The sequence below is a fragment of the Lissotriton helveticus genome, chromosome 5_1 (genome assembly GCF_964261635.1).
Source record: "Lissotriton helveticus chromosome 5_1, aLisHel1.1, whole genome shotgun sequence".
Classification (NCBI taxonomy): Eukaryota; Metazoa; Chordata; class Amphibia; order Caudata; family Salamandridae; genus Lissotriton; species Lissotriton helveticus.
The window spans coordinates 1,584,011,243-1,584,034,939 of record NC_136065.1 but is presented as its reverse complement, the minus strand read 5'-3'; the positions used below and the strand labels follow the sequence as shown (position 1 = coordinate 1,584,034,939).

General features: G+C 48.0%; 1 protein-coding gene and 1 pseudogene across 1 annotated transcript in view; both read right to left on the bottom strand.

Moving 5' to 3' along the window:
- LOC144755621 (uncharacterized) overlaps positions 1-1,358 on the bottom strand; it is a 589,384-nt gene extending 588,026 nt beyond the window's left edge. Inside the window, exon 1 of the mRNA XM_078644742.1 lies at positions 1,261-1,358. Within this exon, the coding sequence (XP_078500868.1) occupies positions 1,261-1,303 (43 nt within the window). The 5' untranslated portion in view covers positions 1,304-1,358. The remainder of the gene's footprint in view (positions 1-1,260) is intronic.
- An 8,557-nt stretch (positions 1,359-9,915) lies between these two features.
- Positions 9,916-14,763, bottom strand: LOC144753721 (lactoylglutathione lyase-like; annotated as a pseudogene).
- Between the last annotated feature and the right edge of the window lie 8,934 nt (positions 14,764-23,697).

The following is a 23,697-nucleotide window of genomic DNA, read 5'->3' as shown; positions in this document are numbered from 1 at the left end:
TGGTTTGTTTATTCCTGAGGCAAAGGAGGAATGTAATGTTGCCCCTCGTGGGCCAGCCCACCCTGTAGTGGAAACTGAGGGGTGTGGCCCGAGGAGAACCCCACAACGCGACCACAGTAGGCTGGATCAGGGTAGGCTCGGCCAGCAGGCAACAATGTTAATATAAGGCCCAGGGACCTGGCCACCAACTATACTACTGGTGTGCGTGTCACGGTTATTTGTAGGCCCTTACCTAGGACTCTACAGTGTCCACGGGGTGAGTCAGAGCTCTCCCTGACAGCCATGTCAAGACTTCCAGTCAAGCCTCCCCCTTCCACCTCAAGGGTGGCCGCGTTCTTCCAGTGCCTTGCAGACCCCACACTGACCCTTAAAGGCTCCTGCAGTGTCCGGACGCCCATATGACCCCTGCCCTGATAGAACCTAGCTAGCTGTAGTGATTGACCAGCTGCTTTTCAATAGCAGCGGGGACTGGGCCCGGATTGACAGAAAAAGCCTGGCCTCAAAAGTTAACAAAGCTACGCGTAGAAAGGTGTGTGGCACTCTGCACCATACCGCAAGCATTCCTCCAACGCAGCACCTAAATATACTGCATTATTATGTGGGATTCATGTGTCACAATGCAACAATAACTACATCTCATATTGTCGACAATGTCGTGTAACGTATCATGTGCAAAGTGAAAGCTAAATGTACTACCTGAAAACACAACCTGACAAAATGCCTGCTCAGGACGTTTGGCTACACACATATATATCACACTACACGTCACCCGGACTTTACCGCAGGAGCACTGCACAGCACCAAAGCCATGAAGTTGGCAACGAGATGCCACACCAACACTACAACGGAACAATACATTATAGACACACAGAATGTGCCCAGTTAACATCAGAATGCGTCAGGCACCCCAGCCTCTCGCACACAACATGGCACCACAGCCATCCGGTTGGAAATGAAGCTCTCTTGCCACAGCAGTGCATACATGATACCACCCCAATGTCTAGATAATAGCTAACTGTTCATTCTCATTAAAAGAAGGAAAGCAAAATGAGTGAACATTCCATCGTCAGAGACACTTGACAAAATAGCACTATGTCACAATGAGAGTGGTCAATAAGGAACTCCATAATGATGAGGTAGGGTTACCCCCAGACTGCTTCAAGTGACACAAGGCCATACAAACGACAGACGTGTGCCATACATGACACAGCGAAGGAGTCTCTTGAATGAGAGCAGCAGATTATTGTGAGCTCTCCTTACCTGAAACAACACCGACGAATAGGAGGAGGAGTGGAAATGCCATCTTGTGCACCTCTGCGACGACAGCTTGAGGAGCCCTCGAGGAATGAAATGGCAGCCGCTTCACTGCCCTGCTCCATCCACATGTCATCAGGACAGGGTGAGTGGGCGGGGTGAGGTTCTGAAGTCACCATGATGCTGGCACATATATTTGAGAAGTCTTACCCCTTTGCAGTGTGGGTGAATCCTTGGCACATAACCCCAGGCCCTCCATGAGTGAGCGTCTCCCTTTTGGTAAATGTGTGTTTGGTATCAGTGCTGCTTTATCAGGATCAGTGAGACCTCAGGCGCCCCGTTGTGTAATATGTGGTATCCCCCTGGTATCGTGTATCCCCTGCACTTCGGCTTTCTTCGGAGAATAAACTCAGCCCGGGCAGGATCAGACAGAAGCAGTCGATCTCTGCTCGGGCTGAGTGCGGGGATACCCGATTTCACTGGATCCGAAACGGAGCTAAGGCTATTAATTGCTCACGTTTCTTCAATGAAGGAGTCAATGCTGCACCTGAAGAGACAGGAAGCAATTAATTACCCGACGTGTCTTTATTAAAAGAGTCATACTGCACATGAAGAGACAGGACGCAAATCTCGAGTACAACAAAGAAACTTGAAATAAATAAAAATGTATACTCATGCACGGAGTGAAAGAATGAAATATATTTTCGAGGCATGCATGGAGTGAAATAATGGAGTAAGTTTTCGAGGCATGCACGGAGTGAAAGAATCGCACGAGGCATGCACGAAGTGAAAGAGTACATTTTAAAGGAGAAAACAAAGAGATGTGACACTGTATGGAAGCGCAGTTAATGGCTAAATTACATAAACTCTTATTTCATGGATTTTACGTTAAAAAAAAATTATAATAGGTATTTATTGTGAATCTTTAAAATTTGCTCACACTGTGGCTCTTCTCTGTGAGCGTTCTGACATTAGTACAATTAGTGTGACACTGCTTTTAACACTCACTTTTTTGATAACACATCTGCCCATCTTTGTGTGCAGTGCAGCTGAACTCAGATTTAACATATCACAACATCAAAAATTCAAGTGAACAATTTCCACCAGTCGAGTTTTGGATTTAAAAGAGGCCAAAAGACAAGAGAAAACAATGCTTATTCCCGAAATAAGAATATTTCTGCTTAAATGTCAGATGACATTCTGAAACATGTGAAATAGGTTGATGACTGATGTGCTGTGGTGAACTGCATGCTGTAATGACACATTTGCGTAAAGTAATACGCATACCACCACCACCACTCTGAAACATGTTAGCATTTTTATATATCTGCTACTTTTCCACAAAACATTAGAAAAATATAGTAACGCCATGTTCCTGAGGTTGTACAATATACAGACACTAGGTTACCTTTTTCAGCAGAAGGCTGGCCTACACATGATGTTCACAGCACTCAAGGAAAGATGACACAATCACAAATGAAAAACAAGCATTGGCATACCCAATAGGTCTCCAGGCCCGGACTGGCCGTTGCGGGCACCGGGCAATCCCCCGTTGCGCCGCAAGGGTGGGGGACGGTTTTGGGCCCTGGGGGCCGTCTTTGTTAAAGGACCGTTTTTGCAGCATAGCTGCAAAATCTGCCCTGTAACAAAATCGGCCGAAAACCGACCCCGGCAAAGAGCTTGGTCGCACCCCTAGGGGGCCGGCCGAGCACTTTGCCAGGGCCGGTTTTGGTTCTCAGTCTGGCCCTGTAGGTCTCGCATTTGGGACCTTATAAGTGTTTAGCCTTGCAACAGTTGGTGTTGTTGCACCAAGGATATTCTGCTGCATAACTAAATACTTATAGGGTCCAAAAAGCGAGACCTATTGGCTATGCCACTGCTTGTTTGTTTTGTGTTGCTGTTTTGTTTAAGTTGCCAGATCTACACTAGCTGAACATGTCTTTTGTTAACAGTTCTTTGCATCAAATGAACTTGTTTTCATTGCTCTGAATGTTGTTTCCATTATGGTTGTAGGAAGCAGTCATTCCTGGGGGTGTGGGGGCTGCCTAGCTGTGCGCATGCGCCAAACTTTGCAAATGAGAAAAAGCCTGGTGCATGCGCAATTTACAAGTGTGGAGTGAGTGAGCCCCAGGCAGCATGACACACTCACACAGGAGTTCATGCACTGCACCTGCATACTCAGCATGGTTTAAGGAAACTCGACCCACTCCCAGGGGCGGCTGGTGACATTTGAAAGTGGTGGGGCGTAAACTAATTTGCATATTGCACCACAGCGAGCGAGCGCAGCGAGCGAGCCCAAACCACCTTGCATCCATCCATACATCATTCATGCATCCACACATCCATCCACCCTCCCACCCATCCTGCATCCATACATCATTCATTCATCCACCCATCCATCCATCCTGCATCCATAATTCATTCATGCATCCACCCATCCATCCTGCATCCATCATTCATTCATGCATCCATCCACCCTGCATCCATCCTGCATCCATCATTCATTCATGCATCCACCCATCCATCCATCCACCCACCCATCCTGCATCCATACATCATTCATGCATCCACCCATCCACCCATCCATCCTGCATCCATCATTCATTCATGCATCCACCCATCCATCCTGCATCCATCCTGCATCCATCATTCATTCATGCATCCACCCATCCATCCACCCACCCACCCATCCTGCATCCATACATCATTCATTCATGCATCCATCCATCCTGCATCCATCCATCCATCATTCATTCATTCGCCCCAATGGACGCACCGCGCCTGCTCCACTCTCCCTCCAGTCTCTCTCTCTCTCTCCATCTTCAAGTCCCAGCCTCTCTCTCTCTTCCTCCTCCGAGGCCCCGCACCCTCTCAGTCTCTCCCCTCTCCACCCTCAAGCCTCTGCCCTCCTCAGTCTATCTCCCTCCTCCTCTTCCAACTTAACGCAAGAATGTATTTTTCATGCTGCTGTTGAAATCTGCAGTCTGTCCGAGACCGTATTCGTGGATTGGCGCACATGCACCAGTGAAATATGTTCACCCCTAGGGTTTTTCTCCAAACTTGGCGTAGCATACTTGCAACTTTTGGACACTAAAAAGGCTTACACGAGTATCCTGCTGAAATAATGTTAACATCAATTAGGAGCGATTTTAAGCTTTGCCAATTTACAGCACATGAAATGCCTCTATCACTGTAAAATGAGGCATTAGTACGATTGATAAACTGATTAGACAATGGTATGATAATACGCCATGTATATGGACTATAAGGCACAGCGTTTCTTTAAAGTACTTTATTTTTTAATAATTTTAAATGCTTTGATTATTTTGCGCTCTCTAGTCCACAACTCCGCTCTTTTCATTAGCCCCCTCACCCTCCCTGTCTAATGTAGCCAGTAGAGATCTGCGTTGCCGCCGGTTTAGATTAGGCTATGTTTCGCTGGGCAGTCCGTTCAACAATGGTATATTCCAGTGAGGCTGGAACTCCTTACCTATTCTTTACATTTCAAGCACAAAGTACGAGGACGGATAGCTTCAATTTCGCAGACCGGGAGATAATAAGAGAGAATGCCTGGTGTCAGCTGGAGCATTGTGCATAATGATTGCATAATGATTGGCCGTGTTGCTCGTACACACACTCTCTCTCTCTTGCTCCTGCCACACGCCCTCACCTCGGCATCCCTTACTATCTTCCCTCCTTCAGACTCAGAGCCGACGTGCCGCTGCCACATTCGAGGGTTTCTTGGAAGGCAGTGCCGGGCGTTCAGCTGCTCTGTGGTGCAGGAGGGAGGTCTTGCTACAAAACTCAAACTACAAGTACCAGATTTCAAAGTGACGTCTAACTGGATGACCTAGGCGGTTGGGGAAGGGGGGGGGGGGGGGGGGGGTGATAGGGAAGGCGTTTCATTTAATGATTACATAAAAACAAATAAATAAACTTACCAGGCATCTCCCGCTCCGGTCCCGTGTATCATCACCCACAAGATGTCAGTGGAATTAACTTCTCCCCGCTCTTTTCTTTGAAGTGGACTGGCAAATCAGAAGAATGGGGGCAGCTACTCGGCTGTGTCCTGGCATGGGACAGGGCATAGGGCGACCCTACGTCACCGCCCGAGCAGGATCCTATCCTCAGACTCCACCACTACACTAGGCATGCGCAGCATACCTAATGTAATGTCTATGGAGTGGGGAGCTGAAAAACGAAAGCGCCCTTCTCGCAGATGCGCAGTCGGAGTCCATTTCTGGACTCCTGCTGCTCTCACCTGCGTGCGCTGTACGTCTGTTGACTCATGCGCACTTTCACTTGTGAAGCTGCTGCCAGCACAGGTCGGAAATGTAAACAGACGATAGTCTGCTTGCATTCTTGCCCGATTCAGTGAGCAGTTTCTCTTTATGATTGCTTAGTGGGGCGCTGCCCAGCTGCCCCTATGGACCAGCCGCCACTGCCCACTCCCTCCCAGGCATCAAACACATTTTTACCAAGAAACTCTGAGAAGAGCCTGCCGGCTGCACGGCTGGTGGTGTGTGTGTGCCTGGTGAAAGCGTGCACTGATGGCTGGTGGTGTATGTGCCTGGTGAAAGCGTGCACTAACGGGCGGCTGGTGGTGTGTCTGGTGGAAGCATGCACCTACGACTGGTAGTCTGTGATGGCTGGTAGCGTGTGTGCCTGGTGAAAGTGTGCACTGACGGCCGTTGGTGTTTGTGCCTGGTGAAAGCATGCACTGACGGCTAGTGATGTGTGTGCCTGGTAGAAGCGTGCACTGATGGCTGGTGGTGTGTGTGCCTGGTGGAAGCGTGCACTGACTGCTGGTGGTGTGTGCCTGGTGAAAGCGTGCACTGATGTCTGGGGGTGTGTGTGTCCGGTGAAAGTGTGTACTGATGGCTGGGGGTGTGTGTACCCGGTGGAAGCATGCATTGACGGCTGGTTGTGTGCGTGCCTGGTGGAAGCGTGCACTGACGGCTGGTGGTGTGTGCCTGGAGGAAGCATGCACTGATGGCTGGTGGTGTGTGTGTGCCTGGTGGAAGCGTGCACTGATGGCTGGTGGTGTGTGTGCCTGGTGGAAGTGTGCACTGACGGCTGATGGTGTGTGCCTGATGGAAGCGTGCACTGACGGCTGGTGGTGTGTGCCTGATGGAAGTGTGCACTGACGGCTGGTGGTGTGTGAGCCTGGTGGACGCGTGCACTGACAGCTGGTGGTTTGTGTGCCCGGTGTAAGCGTGCACCGATAGCTGGTGGTGTGTGTGTGCCTAGTGAAAGCGTGCACCGACGGCTGGTAGTGTGTGTGCCTGGTGAAGGTGTGCACTGATGGCTGGTGGTGTGTGTGCCTGGTGGAAGCGTGCACTGATGGCTGGTGGTGTGTGTGTGTGCCTGGTGAAAGCGTGCACTGACGGCTGGTGGTGTGTGCTTGGTGGAAGCGCGCACCGATGGCTGGTAGTGTGTGATGGCTGGTAGTGTGTGTGCCTGGTGAAAGTGTGCACTGACGGCTCGTGGTGTGTGTGCCTGGTGGAAGCGTGCACCGACGGCTGGTGGTGTGTGTGCCTGGTGGAAGCGTGCACTGACTGCTGGGGGTGTGTGTGCTAGGTGAAAGCGTGCACCGACGGCTGGTGGTGTGTGTGCCTGGTGAAAGCATGGACTGACGGCTGGTGGTATATGGCTGGTGGAAGCGTGCACAGACAGCTGGTAGTGTGTGTGCCTGGTGAAAGTGTGCACTGATGGCTGGTGGTGTGTGTGCCTGGTGAAAGCATGCACTGACGGCTGGTGGTGTGTGTGCCCGCTGGAAGCGTGCACTGACGGCTGGTGGTGTGTTTGCCCGGTGAAAGCGTGCACTGATGGCTGGTGGCGTGTGTGCCCGGTGAAAGTGTGTACTGGCGGCTGGTGGTGTGTGTACCCGGTGGAAGCAAGCACTGATGGCTGGTGGTGTGTGTGTCTTGTGGAAGCGTGCGCTGACAGCTGGTGGTGTGTGTGCCTGGTGGAAGCGTGCACAGACGCCTGGTGGTGTGTGTGCCTGGTGGAAGCGTGCACTGACGGCTGGTGGTGTGTGTGCCCGGTGGAAGAGTGCACTGACGGCTGGTGGTGTGTGCCTGGTGGAAGCGTGCACTGGTGGCTGGTGGTGTGCGTGCCTGGTGGAAGCGTGCACTGACGGCTGGTGGTGTGTGTGCCTTGTGAAAGCGTGCACTGACAGCTGGTGGTGTGTGTGCCCGGTGAAACCGTGCACGGACGGCTGGTGGTGTGTGTGCCTGGTGGAAGTGTGCACTGATGGCTGGTGGTGTGTGTGCCCGGTTGAAGCGCGCACTGACGGCTGGTGGTGTGAGAGCCAGGTGGAAGAGTGCAATGACAGCTGGTGGTGTGTGTGTGTGCCTGGTGAAAGTGTGCACTGACGGCTGGTGGTGTGTGCCTGGTGGAAGCATGCACTGATGGCTGGTAGTGTGTGACAGCTGGTAGTGTGTGTGCCTGGTGAAAGTATGCACTGTCGGCTGGTGGTGTGTGTGCCTTGTGGAAGCGTGCACTGACGACTGTTGGTGTGTGTGTCCGGTGGAAGCGTGCACTGATGGCTGGTGGTGTGTGTGCATGGTGAAGGCGTGCACTGACGGCTGGTGGTGTGTGTGTGCCTGGTGAAAGCGTGCACTGATGGCTGGTGGTGTGTGTGCCTGGTGGAAGCGTGCACTGATGGCTGGTGGTGTGTGTGTGTGCCTGGTGAAAGCGTGCACTGACGGCTGGTGGTGTGTGCTTGGTGGAAGCGCGCACCGATGGCTGGTAGTGTGTGATGGCTGGTAGTGTGTGTGCCTGGTGAAAGTGTGCACTGACGGCTGGTGGTGTGTGTGCCTGGTGGAAGCGTGCACCGACGGCTGGTGGTGTGTGTGCCGGGTGGAAGCGTGCACTGACTGCTGGGGGTGTGTGTGCTAGGTGAAAGCGTGCACCGACGGCTGGTGGTGTGTGTGCCTGGTGAAAGCATGGACTGACGGCTGGTGGTATATGGCTGGTGGAAGTGTGCACAGACAGCTGGTAGTGTGTGTGCCTGGTGAAAGTGTGCACTGATGGCTGGTGGTGTGTGTGCCTGGTGAAAGCATGCACTGACGGCTGGTGGTGTGTGTGCCCGCTGGAAGCGTGCACTGACGGCTGGTGGTGTGTGTGCCCGGTGAAAGCGTGCACTGATGGCTGGTGGCGTGTGTGCCCGGTAAAAGCGTGTACTGGCGGCTGGTGGTGTGTGTACCCGGTGGAAGCGAGCACTGATGGCTGGTGGTGTGTGTGTCTTGTGGAAGCGTGCGCTGACAGCTGGTGGTGTGTGTGCCTGGTGGAAGCGTGCACAGACGCCTGGTGGTGTGTGTGCCTGGTGGAAGCGTGCACTGACGGCTGGTGGTGTGTGTGCCCGGTGGAAGAGTGCACTGACGGCTGGTGGTGTGTGCCTGGTGGAAGCGTGCACTGGCGGCTGGTGGTGTGCGTGCCTGGTGGAAGCGTGCACTGACGGCTGGTGGTGTGTGTGCCTTGTGAAAGCGTGCACTGACAGCTGGTGGTGTGTGTGCCCGGTGAAACCGTGCACTGACGGCTGGTGGTGTGTGTGCCTGGTGGAAGTGTGCACTGATGGCTGGTGGTGTGTGTGCCCGGTTGAAGCGCGCACTGACGGCTGGTGGTGTGAGAGCCAGGTGGAAGAGTGCAATGACAGCTGGTGGTGTGTGTGTGTGCCTGGTGAAAGTGTGCACTGACGGCTGGTGGTGTGTGCCTGGTGGAAGCATGCACTGATGGCTGGTAGTGTGTGACAGCTGGTAGTGTGTGTGCCTGGTGAAAGTATGCACTGTCGGCTGGTGGTGTGTGTGCCTTGTGGAAGCGTGCACTGACGACTGTTGGTGTGTGTGTCCGGTGGAAGCGTGCACTGATGGCTGGTGGTGTGTGTGCATGGTGGAGGCGTGCACTGACGGCTGGTGGTGTGTGTGTGCCTGGTGAAAGCGTGCACTGATGGCTGGTGGTGTGTGCCTGGTGGAATCGTGCACCGGCAGCTGGTAGTGTGTGACGGCTGGTGGTGTGTGTGCCTGGTGGAAGCGTGCACTGATGGCTGGTGGTGTGTGTGCCTGGTGGAAGCGTGCACTGACGTATGGTGATGTGTGTGCCTGGTGGAAGCGTGCACTGATGGCTGGTGGGTGTGTGCCTGGTGGAAGCATGCACGGATGGCTGGTGGCGTGTGTGTGTGCCTGGTGGAAGCAGGAGCATTCACAATGATAGAAGACACAAATTAAACTGATGAAGAGGGAGGGGGAGAAGGGAGGGAAGTGCGAGCAGAGGAGCCTGATTCAAAGCGAGAAGACACAAATGAAGCTGACCAGGAGGGGGGGGGGTTGTGCAAGTAGAGGAGCTTGATTACAGCAATAAAAACACAGATGGCAGCTGTGCACGTGCACAAGCTCGTGAATGTAAGTTGCAGGCAAGCAAAAGCCTCTGGTGGCACTTTTAAAAGCCATTTACTAAATGTCTCGAAGAGACAGCTATGCGCTGTCTCAGACGAGACCTAAAAAGGGAGTTAGTCTTTTAAAAAAGTGTTATGTCAAGTACAACAAAGATATAGAATTCCAATATTGTAAACAGGTAGTGTTTTTATCGTATATGCTCATTTTCAGCCTCTTGGAGCAATCTCTTCGAACATTTGATGGCACGGACCCAAAAGCTAAGATCTTTATGTTATATTTAACATGTTGTTGGGACTAAGGATTTCAATCCAGTAACCGTCAGGATCCTGTATAAAAGCAAGTCCTTCCATTTTACCATCATCTGGTTGCTTCACAGATGTTACTTCTAGATCTTCAAATCTTTTACAAACTGTGTAGACATCTGGAAATGCAATGCCAATGTCCCCAAATCCTTGAGGGTCAGAGCTTCCGTTATGATAACTAGGCCTGGGTGGTAAATTCCGTTTCGCTCGCGGAATTTGCGGAATTTGGGTAATTTCGCGTTCCGTGGAGAACGCAAAATTGCCCAAAATTCTGCGTTGCGCGACTTCGCGAAATATTTTGCTTGTTTGCGTTCTCAAAATGCGTGTTCGCGGCCAGAGCAGGTAGTGGCAGTTCCTGCTCGAACCCAGCTTGGACTCTGGCTGTTGGGCACTAATTTAAACTTGTTCCACGCTTAATGCAAATTTTGAGATCGTGTGCTTTTATATGTTTTTAATACTGAAATATTTTTAAACGTCTTCCATATTGCTGCTACATTTTCTCTTGTTCATTTGTTGCTACTATGCTTCTTGGTTTCCCCTGTTCTTGGCTCGCACTTACCCCGGTTTTCTGAGCCAAGGAGGTGTGCTGTCCCTGCCCCGGTCCACCGCGGCTTCCAGTGCCGATTGAGTGGCGGGCAGGCCGCCATCTTGGGTGTCCCGGATCCAGTTTCGGGCGCAAGTTAGCGCTCTAGCTGGGGGAGGGAAGACATAAATTGGCAGGCAGTGCGGGGCTCGCGGCGGCTAGAGCAGGTAGTGGCAGTTCCTGCTCGAACCCTGCTTAGACTCTGGCTGTTGGTCACTAATTTAAACTTGTTCTACGCTTAATGCAAATTTTGAGATCGTGTGCTTTTATATGTTTTTAATACAAACATATTTTTAAATGCCTTCCATATTGCTAGTACATTTTCTCTTGTTCATTTGTTGCTACTATGCTTCTTGGTTTCCCCTGTTCTTGGCTCACACTTACCCCGGTTTTCTGAGCCAAGGAGGTGTGCTGTCCCTGCCCCGGTCCACCGCGGCTTCCAGTGCCGTTTGAGTGGAGGGCAGGGCACCATCTTGGGTGTCCCAGATCCAGTTTCGGACGCAAGTTAGCGCTTTAGCTGGGGGAGGGAAGACACATAAATTGCTCATGATCCCTCGGACGCGCAGCGGACACGCCTCTGGCGCGCCTAAGGCAAGCCCGTCTGCGCCCATCCGCACCCAGGGAGTGCCCGTGGCCGGTTATGCTGCTGGTGCGAGGCCGGATGACCTGCAGGGCAGACGGCCTTATGGCCCCGAGGATGTGCTGGCACTGAACCCATGTTCCTGTGAGGGTAATAGTCAGTGGGATGTTCTGCTCAACCTCGCCAATAGGTGCTCCTCTTGTTATTTTTGTTTTGACATCAAACCGCCCTGTCGGGGCTGTCAGGCTGATAAGAGACACGAGATTTTTGCCGGCCTCATCAATGCTCGCTCAATGGTTAAACATGCTCTCAATATCTACGAGCTAATCTCAGATAATAAACTTGATGCTCTGTTTGTCACGGAAACTTGGTTAAGTGGCTCATGCACACCGGTGATCAAACTTGCTGTACCTCGAGGGTTTCACATAGCTCGAGCGGACCGCATAACGGGGAGAGGAACGGCGGTGATATTCCGGGAGCCCTGGGCTTTTACTTGTTCTACCGTAAGTGAACTGACGGAGGTGGAGGCGCTGGACTTCGTGTTCACCCTGTCACCCCACTTTACTCTGGGGGGTATATTGCTGTACCGGCCGCCTGGCCCTCCTGGAGCCTTCTTGGGGACTCTAGGCGATGTCATTGCCCCGTGTGTGTGGCGCTTTTCCAAATTCCTATTTTTGGGTGATTTTAATATTCACTTAGACACTCCAGAGGTTCCCGATTCTGCTGCTCTGCTGGATTTATTTGATCTCACTCAATTGACCCAGTGGGTGGAGGGATCAACCCACACGGGTGGCCATTTGATTGACCTGGTATGTTCCAATTTTGATTTGCATGTCTGGAACTCCATTCCAGTGACATGGTCTGATCACTTATTTTGTTAGGTTTTCCTGGGATATGGGGTTACCCTCCTCCACCCTTCCTCCGCCCCATGATCCTTCTGTGCGGAGGATTAACATCCCAGCATTTTCTGAGGCCTTGCGCAATATCCCGCTGGTTCCCGCAGATGACCTTGGAGAGGCTGTGGACTGTTTTAACGCCTGGGTCTGCCAGGGGGTCGAATCCTCCTCTAAACGCTCGGCTAACAGTCATTATAGATCGTCCCGTTCGAATTCCTGGTTTTCTAAGTCCCTAGAAGAGTTAAAATTGTGATGTAAGAAACTGGAAAGCTAGTGGCGTTTTGCATATTGCCCGGCGGCTAAAACAATGCTTCGTGCGGCTCAGAGGGTTTATTATGCTGCTGTCAAGAAAGCTAAGAGTGAATTCTATGCAGAGCGAATTTTGAATGCTAATAACAACAGTAAGGAGATTTTTTCAATCGTCAGAAGATTTATGTCTCCCAGCGCGGAACAAAAGCCCCTTACTGATTCCCCTCATTGGTGTGAGGAGCTCTCCTCCTTTTTTATTAGCAAAATTCAATCTATTCAAGACAGTTTAGGGTCAGCCGCAAGGGAGCAGCCGACCTCATCTCCTATAGCTTTCCTGTCCAACAACTCTATCTGCCCTCTATTTTCCCAATTTGTGCCTGCAGAGGATTCCGACATTCTTGCTATCCTTAAATCTCTAAAGTCGGGTTCCCCTTCGGACCCGTGTCCAGCTAGAGCGTTAGCGGGGGTAGCGGGGAATGTCTACTCGGAAGTCACCGCCATTATCAATCGCTCACTTCATTCTGCGACGGTACCTACTCAATGGAAGCAGGCTAAACTTCTCCCACTTCTTAAAAAACTACTGCAGACCCCCTGTTGCCTTCTAATTATCACCCCATCTCTTTGCTGCCGGCACTGGCCAAAGTTTTTGAAAAGGTGGTCTTCCGCCATCTTGAGACCTTTGTGGAAACATCTGGGGCGCTCCACCCAGCCCAGTCTGGTTTTAGAACATCGTTCAGCACGGAGACTGCACTGGTTGAGGTAGCTGAAGAGATTAGGGAGTGCCTGGACAGGGGCGGCAGAGCGGCTCTGATTTTACTGGACCTCTCTGCTGCCTTTGACACGGTACCTCACCAGCTCCTCCTTGCTCGGCTCTCTTCCATCGGCGTCTCTGGTGCTGTGTGGGCTTGGCTGAAATCCTTTTTGGATGAGCGCTCTCAACAAGTTTGGATGCCCCCCTTTTCTTCCTCTGCCAGGAAGCTATCAACTGGAGTCCCGCAGGGCTCTACTATGAGCCCGCTACTTTTTAATATCTACATGACTCCTCTGATAGCCCTGGCAGAGGGGCTGGGTACCAAAATTATGGCATATGCTGACGACACACAGCTCCTATTTACGTGGAAAGGATCCGAATCATGCACTAGGGGTGCTCAGAGGTGCTTATCAGCGGTGTTTTCCTGGCTGGCCCAGGCGCATCTCACGTGTAATGAAGAAAAATCAGAGATATTGCTGTATGGCAAATTTCCCCCGCTGTTTAGAGAAGCCTTGTGGCCGCCGGACTTCCCATGCCCCCAGTCAGAGGGTAGCCCGGCCAAGAACTTAGGGGTATGGTTCTGGGAAGATCTTCGGTTCCCCGAACATATTAAAAAACTTACTGGCATCTGCTTCGGCACACTTAGGACTCTTAGGAGGTTTCCTCTGCTACCACAATCAGCAAAGGAAATGGTGGCATGCGCACTTATTCTTTCTAGGCTTGATTACGCTAATGCCTTATTCACGGGCACTCCCGAGTAGCTAATGAATAAACTCCAACTGATTCAAAATGCGGTGGCTAGACTCTTATTTAACACCTCTAAATGTTCCAGTGTGCGGCTACTTCTACGTGACCTACACTGGTTACCTGTGACCCAGCGGGTTCAATTTAAAATCTTGACCATGGCCCATAAAGCCCTGCATGAGTCTGGACCATTGTATATTAGGAAGCGTGTGGCCTTTTACAAACCTAGCCGCTCGCTTCGTTCTGCTTCTCTTCGTCGGCTGGCAATCCCCCGGTTTCGTCGCTCTAGGACGGGCGGCCAGTCGTGGTCAGTAAAGGTAGACACTTTATGGAACAGCCTTGCTGATCTTCTGCGACATACGCAGGATCTTCGCATTTTCAAGAAACTTCTTAAAACTTATCTTTTTAATCTCTCCATCTAATTAATCAGGGTTTCTTCAGCTTCTGTCCGCTTGCGCCAGGATACTCCTGAGTAATTGTGCATGTTACAAGTCATATATAACATAATATTTCCCCCCGAGCACGTAAACAGAGATTGCGAACAGGAAAAAAGCAATGTGAACAAGCAATTCCGCGTGTTAGTGGAATTTCTGCGTGTTCGCTGAGATTTTTTACTGTTTTGCGGAGATGTGCGCAAAGCAATTACGCAAATTCCCCCCACCCCTAATGATAACTCTTCTCTTCACTTGCCCAATTATGAGTCAGTTCTATTGTGGCCTTCCTGGAAAAAGTCCAGGCTGTTCGTTCTTTTGTATCGCTGGGGATGTCCTTTTTGTCCTCATAACCCATGAAATAATGTGAACATTTCATAGATGACAAATCACATTTCTGCAAGAGTGTCATTCAAAGAACTTTGGTGTAAAATTCTAATGACTTTTTGGGATCTTTTATCCTAAGCATAGTTTGCTCCATCAAGTAATCCTTAGTGCTGGTGTCCCGGTCTGTGCACCCGCCAACCATGTCTTCTTTGGACAGGCCATGCAACTCCGGGGCCAGGACTTCGGACATGATGTCGCTCCGGCGGCGGCTTTTGGACGAAAGAGAGGAGACCTAACCCTGGGACTGAACTAGGCGGAGAGGCGGCAGCTACGTCCCTTACATTCTAATTTTTAATAAGTATTTCATAGAGCCAAGGTTTTAGATTGCTATGAGTGACATTTTCATAATGTCAGAGTAATTATGAGTGACATTTGAATGACTATGGGTGACACTTTCTCGCCAGCAGAATTAAGCAATACAGAGGAGGGACGACCGCACTGAAAAGCTTTACACCTGAGGAATGGTACTTGCCAGGAATCGTTGACTAGGAAGACAGATCAGTATTTCTGTTCTGTGACACTGTTTATCTGCATCGATATTTCATCTTTCTTGCAAATCAACATGCTGTGCACTTTATTGCTGTTAGATAACTTGTAGGTACTGTCGTTTAAAGGCAGAGCTAAATCCCATCTAAGTTGACCTGTTTCTTCTTCTCAAATTACATTCCTTTCTGATGAATTCATTCTATAGTTTATCCATTCTCCCCGACTCATTTATGATTATTGTTGCAAATATATTTGTCGCTCACCCGTAAACAAACCATACTGGGTGTACTGCACTTATATTACATACTAGTGCGAACAGTTGGAACCCCTAGTTTGACATTAAATAATTACCATGTAAAACTACTATTACTGGTTTTTGGAAAAGATAATGCCGCCTTTTACTTGACCTCCAGTGCTAGGGGCAAGGGGTACTAAACTGAAATAGGCACTGTGTAATATGGCTAAGTAGGTTCAACACCCTGCTGCAAGGATTGGTGTGAAATCTGCAAGGCCCATGAATGGATGTGGTCTCCGTTCTTCATTTTTATCTGATGTTGACTGTGTGGGGTTGTGTGCTGTTATTTATAGTGCTGTGTAGCTCCAGTGATGGTGACACCTCGAGCACTGTAGAAAAACAAACTTTATTATTACAAATACCATGTAATGTAATGTGTATACTTGTAAAGCGCACTGTTGCCAGCCGGCGTCCTGGCGCTGTATACCGCTGGGGAACCCGTCCTGGCTTTCCCTGTGGGATGGTCCCTGCTGGGGATCCCCAAGGTGGAGCCAGGCATTCCCGACGTTGATGGGGCCGTTGTGGAGATTAGGCAAGCTAATGCCCAGAGTTGCCGAGTGCGACCCCAGGTTAGAGTAGGCATCGAGGCGAGAATTATCGAGTCCGCTGGCCCTGGTCCACGATCCTGCCGCGTCGGGAATCGAACCCTGGTCCCGGGCCGACTTCTGCTTCCAGGTCTGCCACCTCTAACCAGTGAGCCACACCACTCCACTCCACTCCATCACGAATCTGTGTCATCGTATGTCAAGTGGACTTCAAGTCATGAGTTAAAATTCTTCATTTGTGGATGTTGTCCCTGTTTTTACAATTTTCTTACAAGCATGAGCTATGATTACTGTGTGCCAAACGAGGTTTGTACAAAGTATGGCTCCGGGCACACAGGGTGAACATTGTCACATAGAAACTGCGCTCCTAAAGGGCTACAGTTCTTGTAGAAATAAAATCCTTCTTTTTGAATATGATGTAAAGTGGAATGTCTGCTTGGGAGTGTATACAAATTATTCTGCCTCTGCAGAGCACCTTTGACCAGTGAGTGTGGAAGTTGTTGGCAACGACAGCAGGCCTCACGTGCATCTTGTCCGTGAGCAGAGGTCCACCATGGGCTTACTATGGCATGTATTGCTCTGCAGCCCCGAGGAGGAACTGCAAGTTCTTTAGCCATGGATGAAATGCTGCTGAAGGCAGATCACCTTATAAATGCCCCACTGAATGGAGTCTGGCCTTCGTGCCATAAGCAACTACTACGCTGAACTTAGACACACTTACTTCTTTCGAGGGTGGCAATGATTTGTCACTCCATTTAATTCTGGCTCGGCCAGGACCTGAGCACACACGTACACGTCTCAGGTGCGGCCAGTATGGTTGGGTCCGGTTGCATGATACCGTGTGCATGCACTGCAAGCTCTTTCTCTTAGTGCCAGCTGCAGCAGTGTGTCATTGTGCCAGCAGGTACATAAGCCACCGGTTGGGTCGGGTCCACCGCTGGAAACCCGCCACGTGGTGCAAGGGGCCATCTATGCTGCCATTGCCCCAGCAGCCCTTAGTGCAGGCAGCAGCCCATGAAAGCTTTGTGAAATGCTGCCCGTTCAAGGTGCATGTCTCAAACAATACAACGTCATGGTAGCCATTGGGCTGGGCAGGCACGGACTTCGATATCCTGACGTCAGTGAACCCTAATGCTTCGCGCATGTCCTAAGAGTTACATTGTAAAACTGTGCAGCTCTTGTTGCGCCACAGCCCACAAGCCTGCCTGGAACCGCGTGCACTGCATGCTGCCACTTAAGCTTGTATAACGGTACATTATTATATAGCAGCACTCCGGCTTGACAGTTGAGAGGGCACTATAATAAGTGACTTTGCTTTTCAGTGCGGTGAGGCGGATCACCATACTGAAATACGTTAGTCTAACGCCTGATGTGTGGTATTTGGCAGAGCTGGTTTTGCAACTCATGCTTGTCTTTTGTATGGACGTTGGCAATGTGGGTCAGTGTGCATTCATTGACTTCCTTCACCACTGATGTGAAGCAAGGCCAGTTTAAAATGATCTTGCAGTCCAGTAAGGTTAGGGTTTATAAATGGTAAGATGTTTTTGATCTTGAAGAGTGTGATTATAACATGTGGTGGAGCTGTCGTGATTAGGCAGGGGAAGTGATCTACAGGTCATATTTTGCTATGGATGGAGACCCTAGGGCGTTGTGCTTGCAAGGCTATTGTGCAAGTCAGTAAATTGATTGCTGGCACGATTTAGTATCACTGCATCCTTGTTGGTTTAATGCATCCCATCCCTTGTGTAGAAAGGGGTGAGGGTTGCTGGCATTTATATGGCGCAGTCACGTGAATCGTGTCTTGCATATAAGTCTGGAGGAGGCTTTATAAACAGGATATTCCATATTTGAGTCTTGTATCAGTTGGCAATAGCCATAAATACTTGCAACTATCTGTTGTGTATATAGCCAAAGTTCCTGCGATGGGTAGAAGTAAGCATATTTGCACTCGGCTTTCATAGCTAATACCGAAGCAGGCCCATTTGGTGTATGCACACCCGATTAATAAGAACAGCATGCATCTGCACGTACTTCATGAAAACGTCATGCAGCAGGCCTACAGATGACAATACAATTTTTTTTTCATGGTTCAAGTGCCGCTCTGCCCCTGTTTTAACAAGCATCCGTAATGCAATAGGTCTCAAATTTGAGCTTTTGGCATTGTAAATGGCAATGCCTTTTATTTATGTTTTGATTTTTTTAAACATAAATAAAAGGCATTGCCATTTACAATGCCAATAGCTTCAACTCTTGCAAATTTGAGATCAATTGCATTCCAAATGCTTGAAGGCATCGCTGAGTAGCCACCTTCTGTCTTCCTTGGGCCCTGAAGAGCTCCCTGTTTGCTCTGCCAGTGGTCACTCCTGCAGTAAGAGAAATTCATTAAAGAAAATAGTGCTTACAGACTAAAAAAGTCATACTGTGTAACAACTGAAGTAAAAGTGCCAGTCCTCATTGGAGGTTACAAATGAAGACAAGGCGGGACTAAGGAGGGACTGACAAGCGTAATAACGAATCAGAAGCCAGTATTTACGAAGGACAATGACACAAGCCAATGACAAATATCGGGAGAGAGTGAGCAGGGCTTCAAGTACGTAGTCCAATACAGCATGGCTCGCAGAGTAGCCCATGCGCTGCCCAGACTCGACCTAAAAAGGACTTGGAATACCTGGCCGCTCAGCTGTGCTCCTCTGTAGTGCTTCTACAGTACTAAACTGAATAAGTACTGTTTTGTGGTGCAAGATTAACACCATTTTCAATATATCAACCACCTTAATCAGGGTTACATTTCTTGGCTTTGCTGCTGTTTGAATGAAATGAACAGCAACCCCTTTTGATTCCCCTTGAACCCTTTCCATCAGTACCATTGGATTATGAGAGTGCTATCTATGAAACTGTGCCATTTTGAAATTTGCAACCAGCCAGATTCTTGGTCAATAGTGATAATGCCCTGGTGGACAACAGGCTGTGTCTAGCCATGACCTGAATGCTGGCAGAACTAAAGTACAACCGCACATTACTCATGAGACTTTCAAATAGAACAGCTTCTTACTGTTAAAAAAATAAATATCATCCTGTCACGGAACTTTGTGCCTTTTTGTGTGTTATTAAGGATTGGAATGCAGCTCAAGAAATATCTAATGCATGGTTTTATGTTTGTATATTCTGTTCAGGGTTCATATTTACTGTTTGTCTTTTGTGATTTAAGTTAATTATCAGACTACGGCAATTGGTAAGTGGATCTGATACCACAAACACCTGCATTTTCCAGTTTGAAAAAAATGCATTTAAGGCAATTAAAAAGTAGTGTTGGACCCAAAAATGTTCCGGTTGTATGATGTTCAAAAGAACTACCCAACCAAATGTAATAATGTATGGAAATGTCACACACTGTTATCTGCAACTTCCCATTTCATTCTACAGTTTCGCATTTATGTTGTTTTTATTTAATATTATGAAACAGGCTAAATGGCTTATCCCATATGGTTAAAGACAACAAAAACATTTATTCGGCCACTAAAAAAATATATTAGTTGTCAGTACTAAGCCTAAATTCCTAGCCGTTTTTTCACAGTAACATGCATAGAAGTTAAGCTGTACTGTAAAGTTTATTTTGATGGTGATGTTAACAAAGTACATAGACATACATTATTAAAGCATGTTGTAGGATGATAGTCTCTGTAGTGGAGTCCCACCCTGTGCTGAAAAATCAAGAAACATGATTAGAGTTCATTAATTTATATTCAGAAGTTGCCTCCTGGACTTATTAAGTACTTTGTGTGTTATTAAAAGAAAGCAGTCTTTTCTTGCTAGTCCAAGTGTGTGAAATGAGTCCAATGCGCAGCAAACAGTTTTCTCTGAAGCCACCCATGGTTGGTTGTTTTAGATACACATTTATACTGAGTGCAAGGAAAAAGATGGTGCTGCATAGCCCTGCAAGTCTCATTCATCTCCTGGGGCACGACATTCCTATCCCTGATGACATTATGCTGGACTGCGGGCAGCCAGGAGGACCTGCAACTCCTCCCTCCTCTACACCTACTGGCTCACCCCAAACATCAGTTTACTACTAGGATCTCCCAAAGAACCCTACAAAATTCTCCCTCATGTTATCTCTCCTTTGTCTCATTCAATACCTATTTTTTTTACTCTTGATTTTTTCTCCCTAATCCCTTACTACAGCTCTTCCCTCCTCCCTCTCTCCTTTACTCATCCCAGACCTCAACTTACTACTATGATCTCTCAATTAACACTCATGAATTTCTTCCCTTCTCTATCCCTCCATTACACTATTCAATCCAACTAACCAACTTACATGTCCTTCGCTCAAATTAGCGTATACCTTCGAGTACAAATACTAATGCTAATACTAATACTATGCTCATATTTCCCTATACTAATCCACCACTAATCGTTTTGGATTCGGGAGTAGCGTGCTACTCACTAAAAAGTGCTTTGACTCCTTTTCAGGGGTAGTAAGCGCTATATTGATACAATTACAATTATAATTGCGAGAGATGGATTCATATAATAAACTAAAACAGGAGGAGAGAGAATGACAGAGAAGGGAAACAATAGCAGAGATAAAAAAAACTAAAAGGGTAAAACATATCAATACAGACAAAATATTAAAGTGTGATGGATAGAAAAAGGCAATGAGAAAAAGCAGGCGAGGTAAATGGAGAAATAAAACATTGCAGATTTTATATACTGAACTATTTACAAATCTGTTTTCAAAACGTGTACAGCCAGAGATGTAATGTAGCACCAATCACCTGGAATGGCTTGCGATGAGCCATGGCCTCAGCTCACCGACAATGGGAAACCTCCATCGTCGTCATAGGGTCAGAGTGTCGTCTCAGCTACCTAGGCTAAGCAGCAGAGACCATAGCATGTCATCAAACATGCTCAAAAACTGGGGAGCTATCGCCAGCCTCAGAGTTAGGAGATCAGGGTGCCACTTACCCTGACAACAGAGCAGGCCTGTAGAGAATGCAGCAGAGCTGCCACAGGATGACTGATGTGCTGTGTGCCGTGGGAGGACATGGATCGCAGTGCTCCTCGTCTGTAACGCAGGCTGAGGCAGCGTGCTCAAACAGACAAATGGAGCCGGAGCGACAGTCAGAATATGTCCTACCTTTCACATACACTGCACCCTGCCCATGGGGGTATCTTGGGCCTACTTGAGGGGTGATCCCACATTTAAGAAAAGGGAAGGTTAGGGCCTGGCAAGTGGGTGCACTTGCCAGGTCGGCATGGCAGGTTCAAACTGCACACAAACACTGCAGTGATAGGTCTGAGATACCTTTTTAGGGCTACTCCTGTGGGTGACACAATCAGTGCTGCAGGCCCACTAGTAGCATTTGATTTACAGGCCCTGGGCTCACATAGTGCACTGTAATAGGGACTTACCAGTAAATCAAATATCACCATTCACCAATTGCAATAGCAATTTATACTGGGAGCACTTTCACTTTGACACTGATCAGCAGAGGCAAAGTTCCTAAAGCCTCTAAGACAACAAACGCCAGCACAGCATCAAAAATACAGGAGGTTGTGGCAAAAATATCAGCGAAAATCACGCCAAGGATGCCAAGTATAACAACGACATTGGGAGATCCCCCCACGTGACTCACAATCGCCGTCTGTGAAAAAGAAAGGAAGCCTAACCTGCTTGAGCAGAAACATGCCTAATAAACAGAGAAACACGCAGTGGTCAAGATGTGGATCTGTTTGAAGCATGCAGTTTATTGTGCAAATGCATCCATGCTTAAAGTTGACGTGTCATACAGAAGAATGCATAAAGTGCTGTGTGCTGTGCTGATCAAGGGGGAAAGAGCAGAGGAAGCACGCGTTGCGATGGCCGACCAGGAGGAACCATGAACGCATGTTGGCCAATCCGAAGGAATAATGAGTGAAATCGCCTGGACGTAAACCAAGTCAGTTTCTAGGGGATACCAAATATTAAGGCTCATGCTTTGCTATAATATGTGGTATTTCCTGCTTTTCAAGGTTTACCTTTTAGCAATTTACATTTTGAAATTGTTTTTTATTTAACACCAAATTACAATATCTTTTAGTACTTTTGAATGTATTTCACAAGCTTTCACATCAAGTTAATTTTGGGGATAACAAATATAATGGCCCATACAGACTATACTATTTAGTATCACCTAGGATTTTAGGGTTAAAACATACCAGGGATCACTTGGACATGGTCTTATGTTGGCTCAGGTACCACAGTATGTTTCTGCCAACTGGCACCCTTCCTTGAGATTTTTTACATCTCTTGGTATGGGAATACAAAATAATATGGTCTATGCATTGTTGTAAATGTCTTGTATCCCCAATTTTTCATGGGTTATCTGTTAGCCATTGACCAGATGAAGTTGCCTTTCATTTGATAGCAGACTATGGTATCTTTTCATATGTTTAATATCATGCCACAAGATTTGACATCCAGTTCCCTTAGGGGATACCAAATATAATGTCTCTTTCGTCTATAATATTTGGGATTCCCTGTGTTTCTTGGGTTAGAACGTACCAGGATTCAATTTGACATGGTCTTATGTTGAATGGGTGAGCACAGTATTGGTATGCCAACTAGCACCCTTCCTTTTCCTTTCCAACATTGTTTATTTTGGGGATACCAAATTATATGTCTCACAGATTGCTGTAATATCTTGTATCCCCTACGTTTTATGGGTTACTCTTTAGCTATTGACCAGATGAAATAGCCATTTATTTGATAGTAGACTACAGTATCTTTTCACATTTAACATCTGGTTCCCTTAGGAGATACCATATGTATTGGCCTATACCAGCTGCAATATTTGGTATCCCCTGTGTTTCTCGGGTTAGAACTTACCAGGATTTAATTAGACATGGTCTGATGTTGGATGGGTGGACACAGTATTTCTATCGCAAAGAGAACCATTTCTTTTGCTTTCCAATAACATTTACAATGGGGATGCGAAATATTATGGCTCACACATTGCCGTAATATCTCATATCCCCTATGTTTCATGGTTTACCCTTTAGCCATTGACCAGTTGAAGTGGCCATTTATTTGATAGCAAACTACAGTACCTTTTCACATTTTGTAAATCATTCCACAAGATTTTACATCTGGTTCCCTTAGGGGTATACCAAATATAATGGTCCCATTATTTATAATATTTGGTATCCCCTGTGTTTCTCGGGTTAGAATCTACTAGGATTCAATTTGGCATGGTGGTATGTTGGATGGGTGAGCACAGCACTTGATTGCCAAATAGCACCCTTCTTTTTCCTTTCCAACATCGATTACTAAGGGGATACCAAATATTATGGCTCAAGCATTGTGTAAAATCTTGTATCCCTTACGTTTTATAGCTTACTCTTTAGCTATTGGCCAGATGAAGAAGCCATTTATCGATAGTAGACTACTGTATCTTTTCACATTTAACATCTGGTTCCCTTAGGGGACACCATATGTATTGGCCTATATGGGCTGCAATATTTGGTACCCCTGTGCTTCTCGGGTTAGAACTTACCAGAATTTAATTAGACATGGTCTGATGTTCAATGGGTGAGCACAGTATTCCAAATGCAAAGAGCACTATTTCTTTTGCTTTCCAATATCATTTACAAAGGGGATACCAAATAATATGGCTCACGCATTGTCGTAATATCTGGTATCCCCTACGTTTCATGAGTTACCCTTTAGCCATTGACCACTTGAAGATGCCTTTTATTTGACAGCAGGCTACGGGGTCTTTTCACATTTTTTACATCATTCCAAACGATTTTTTATCCG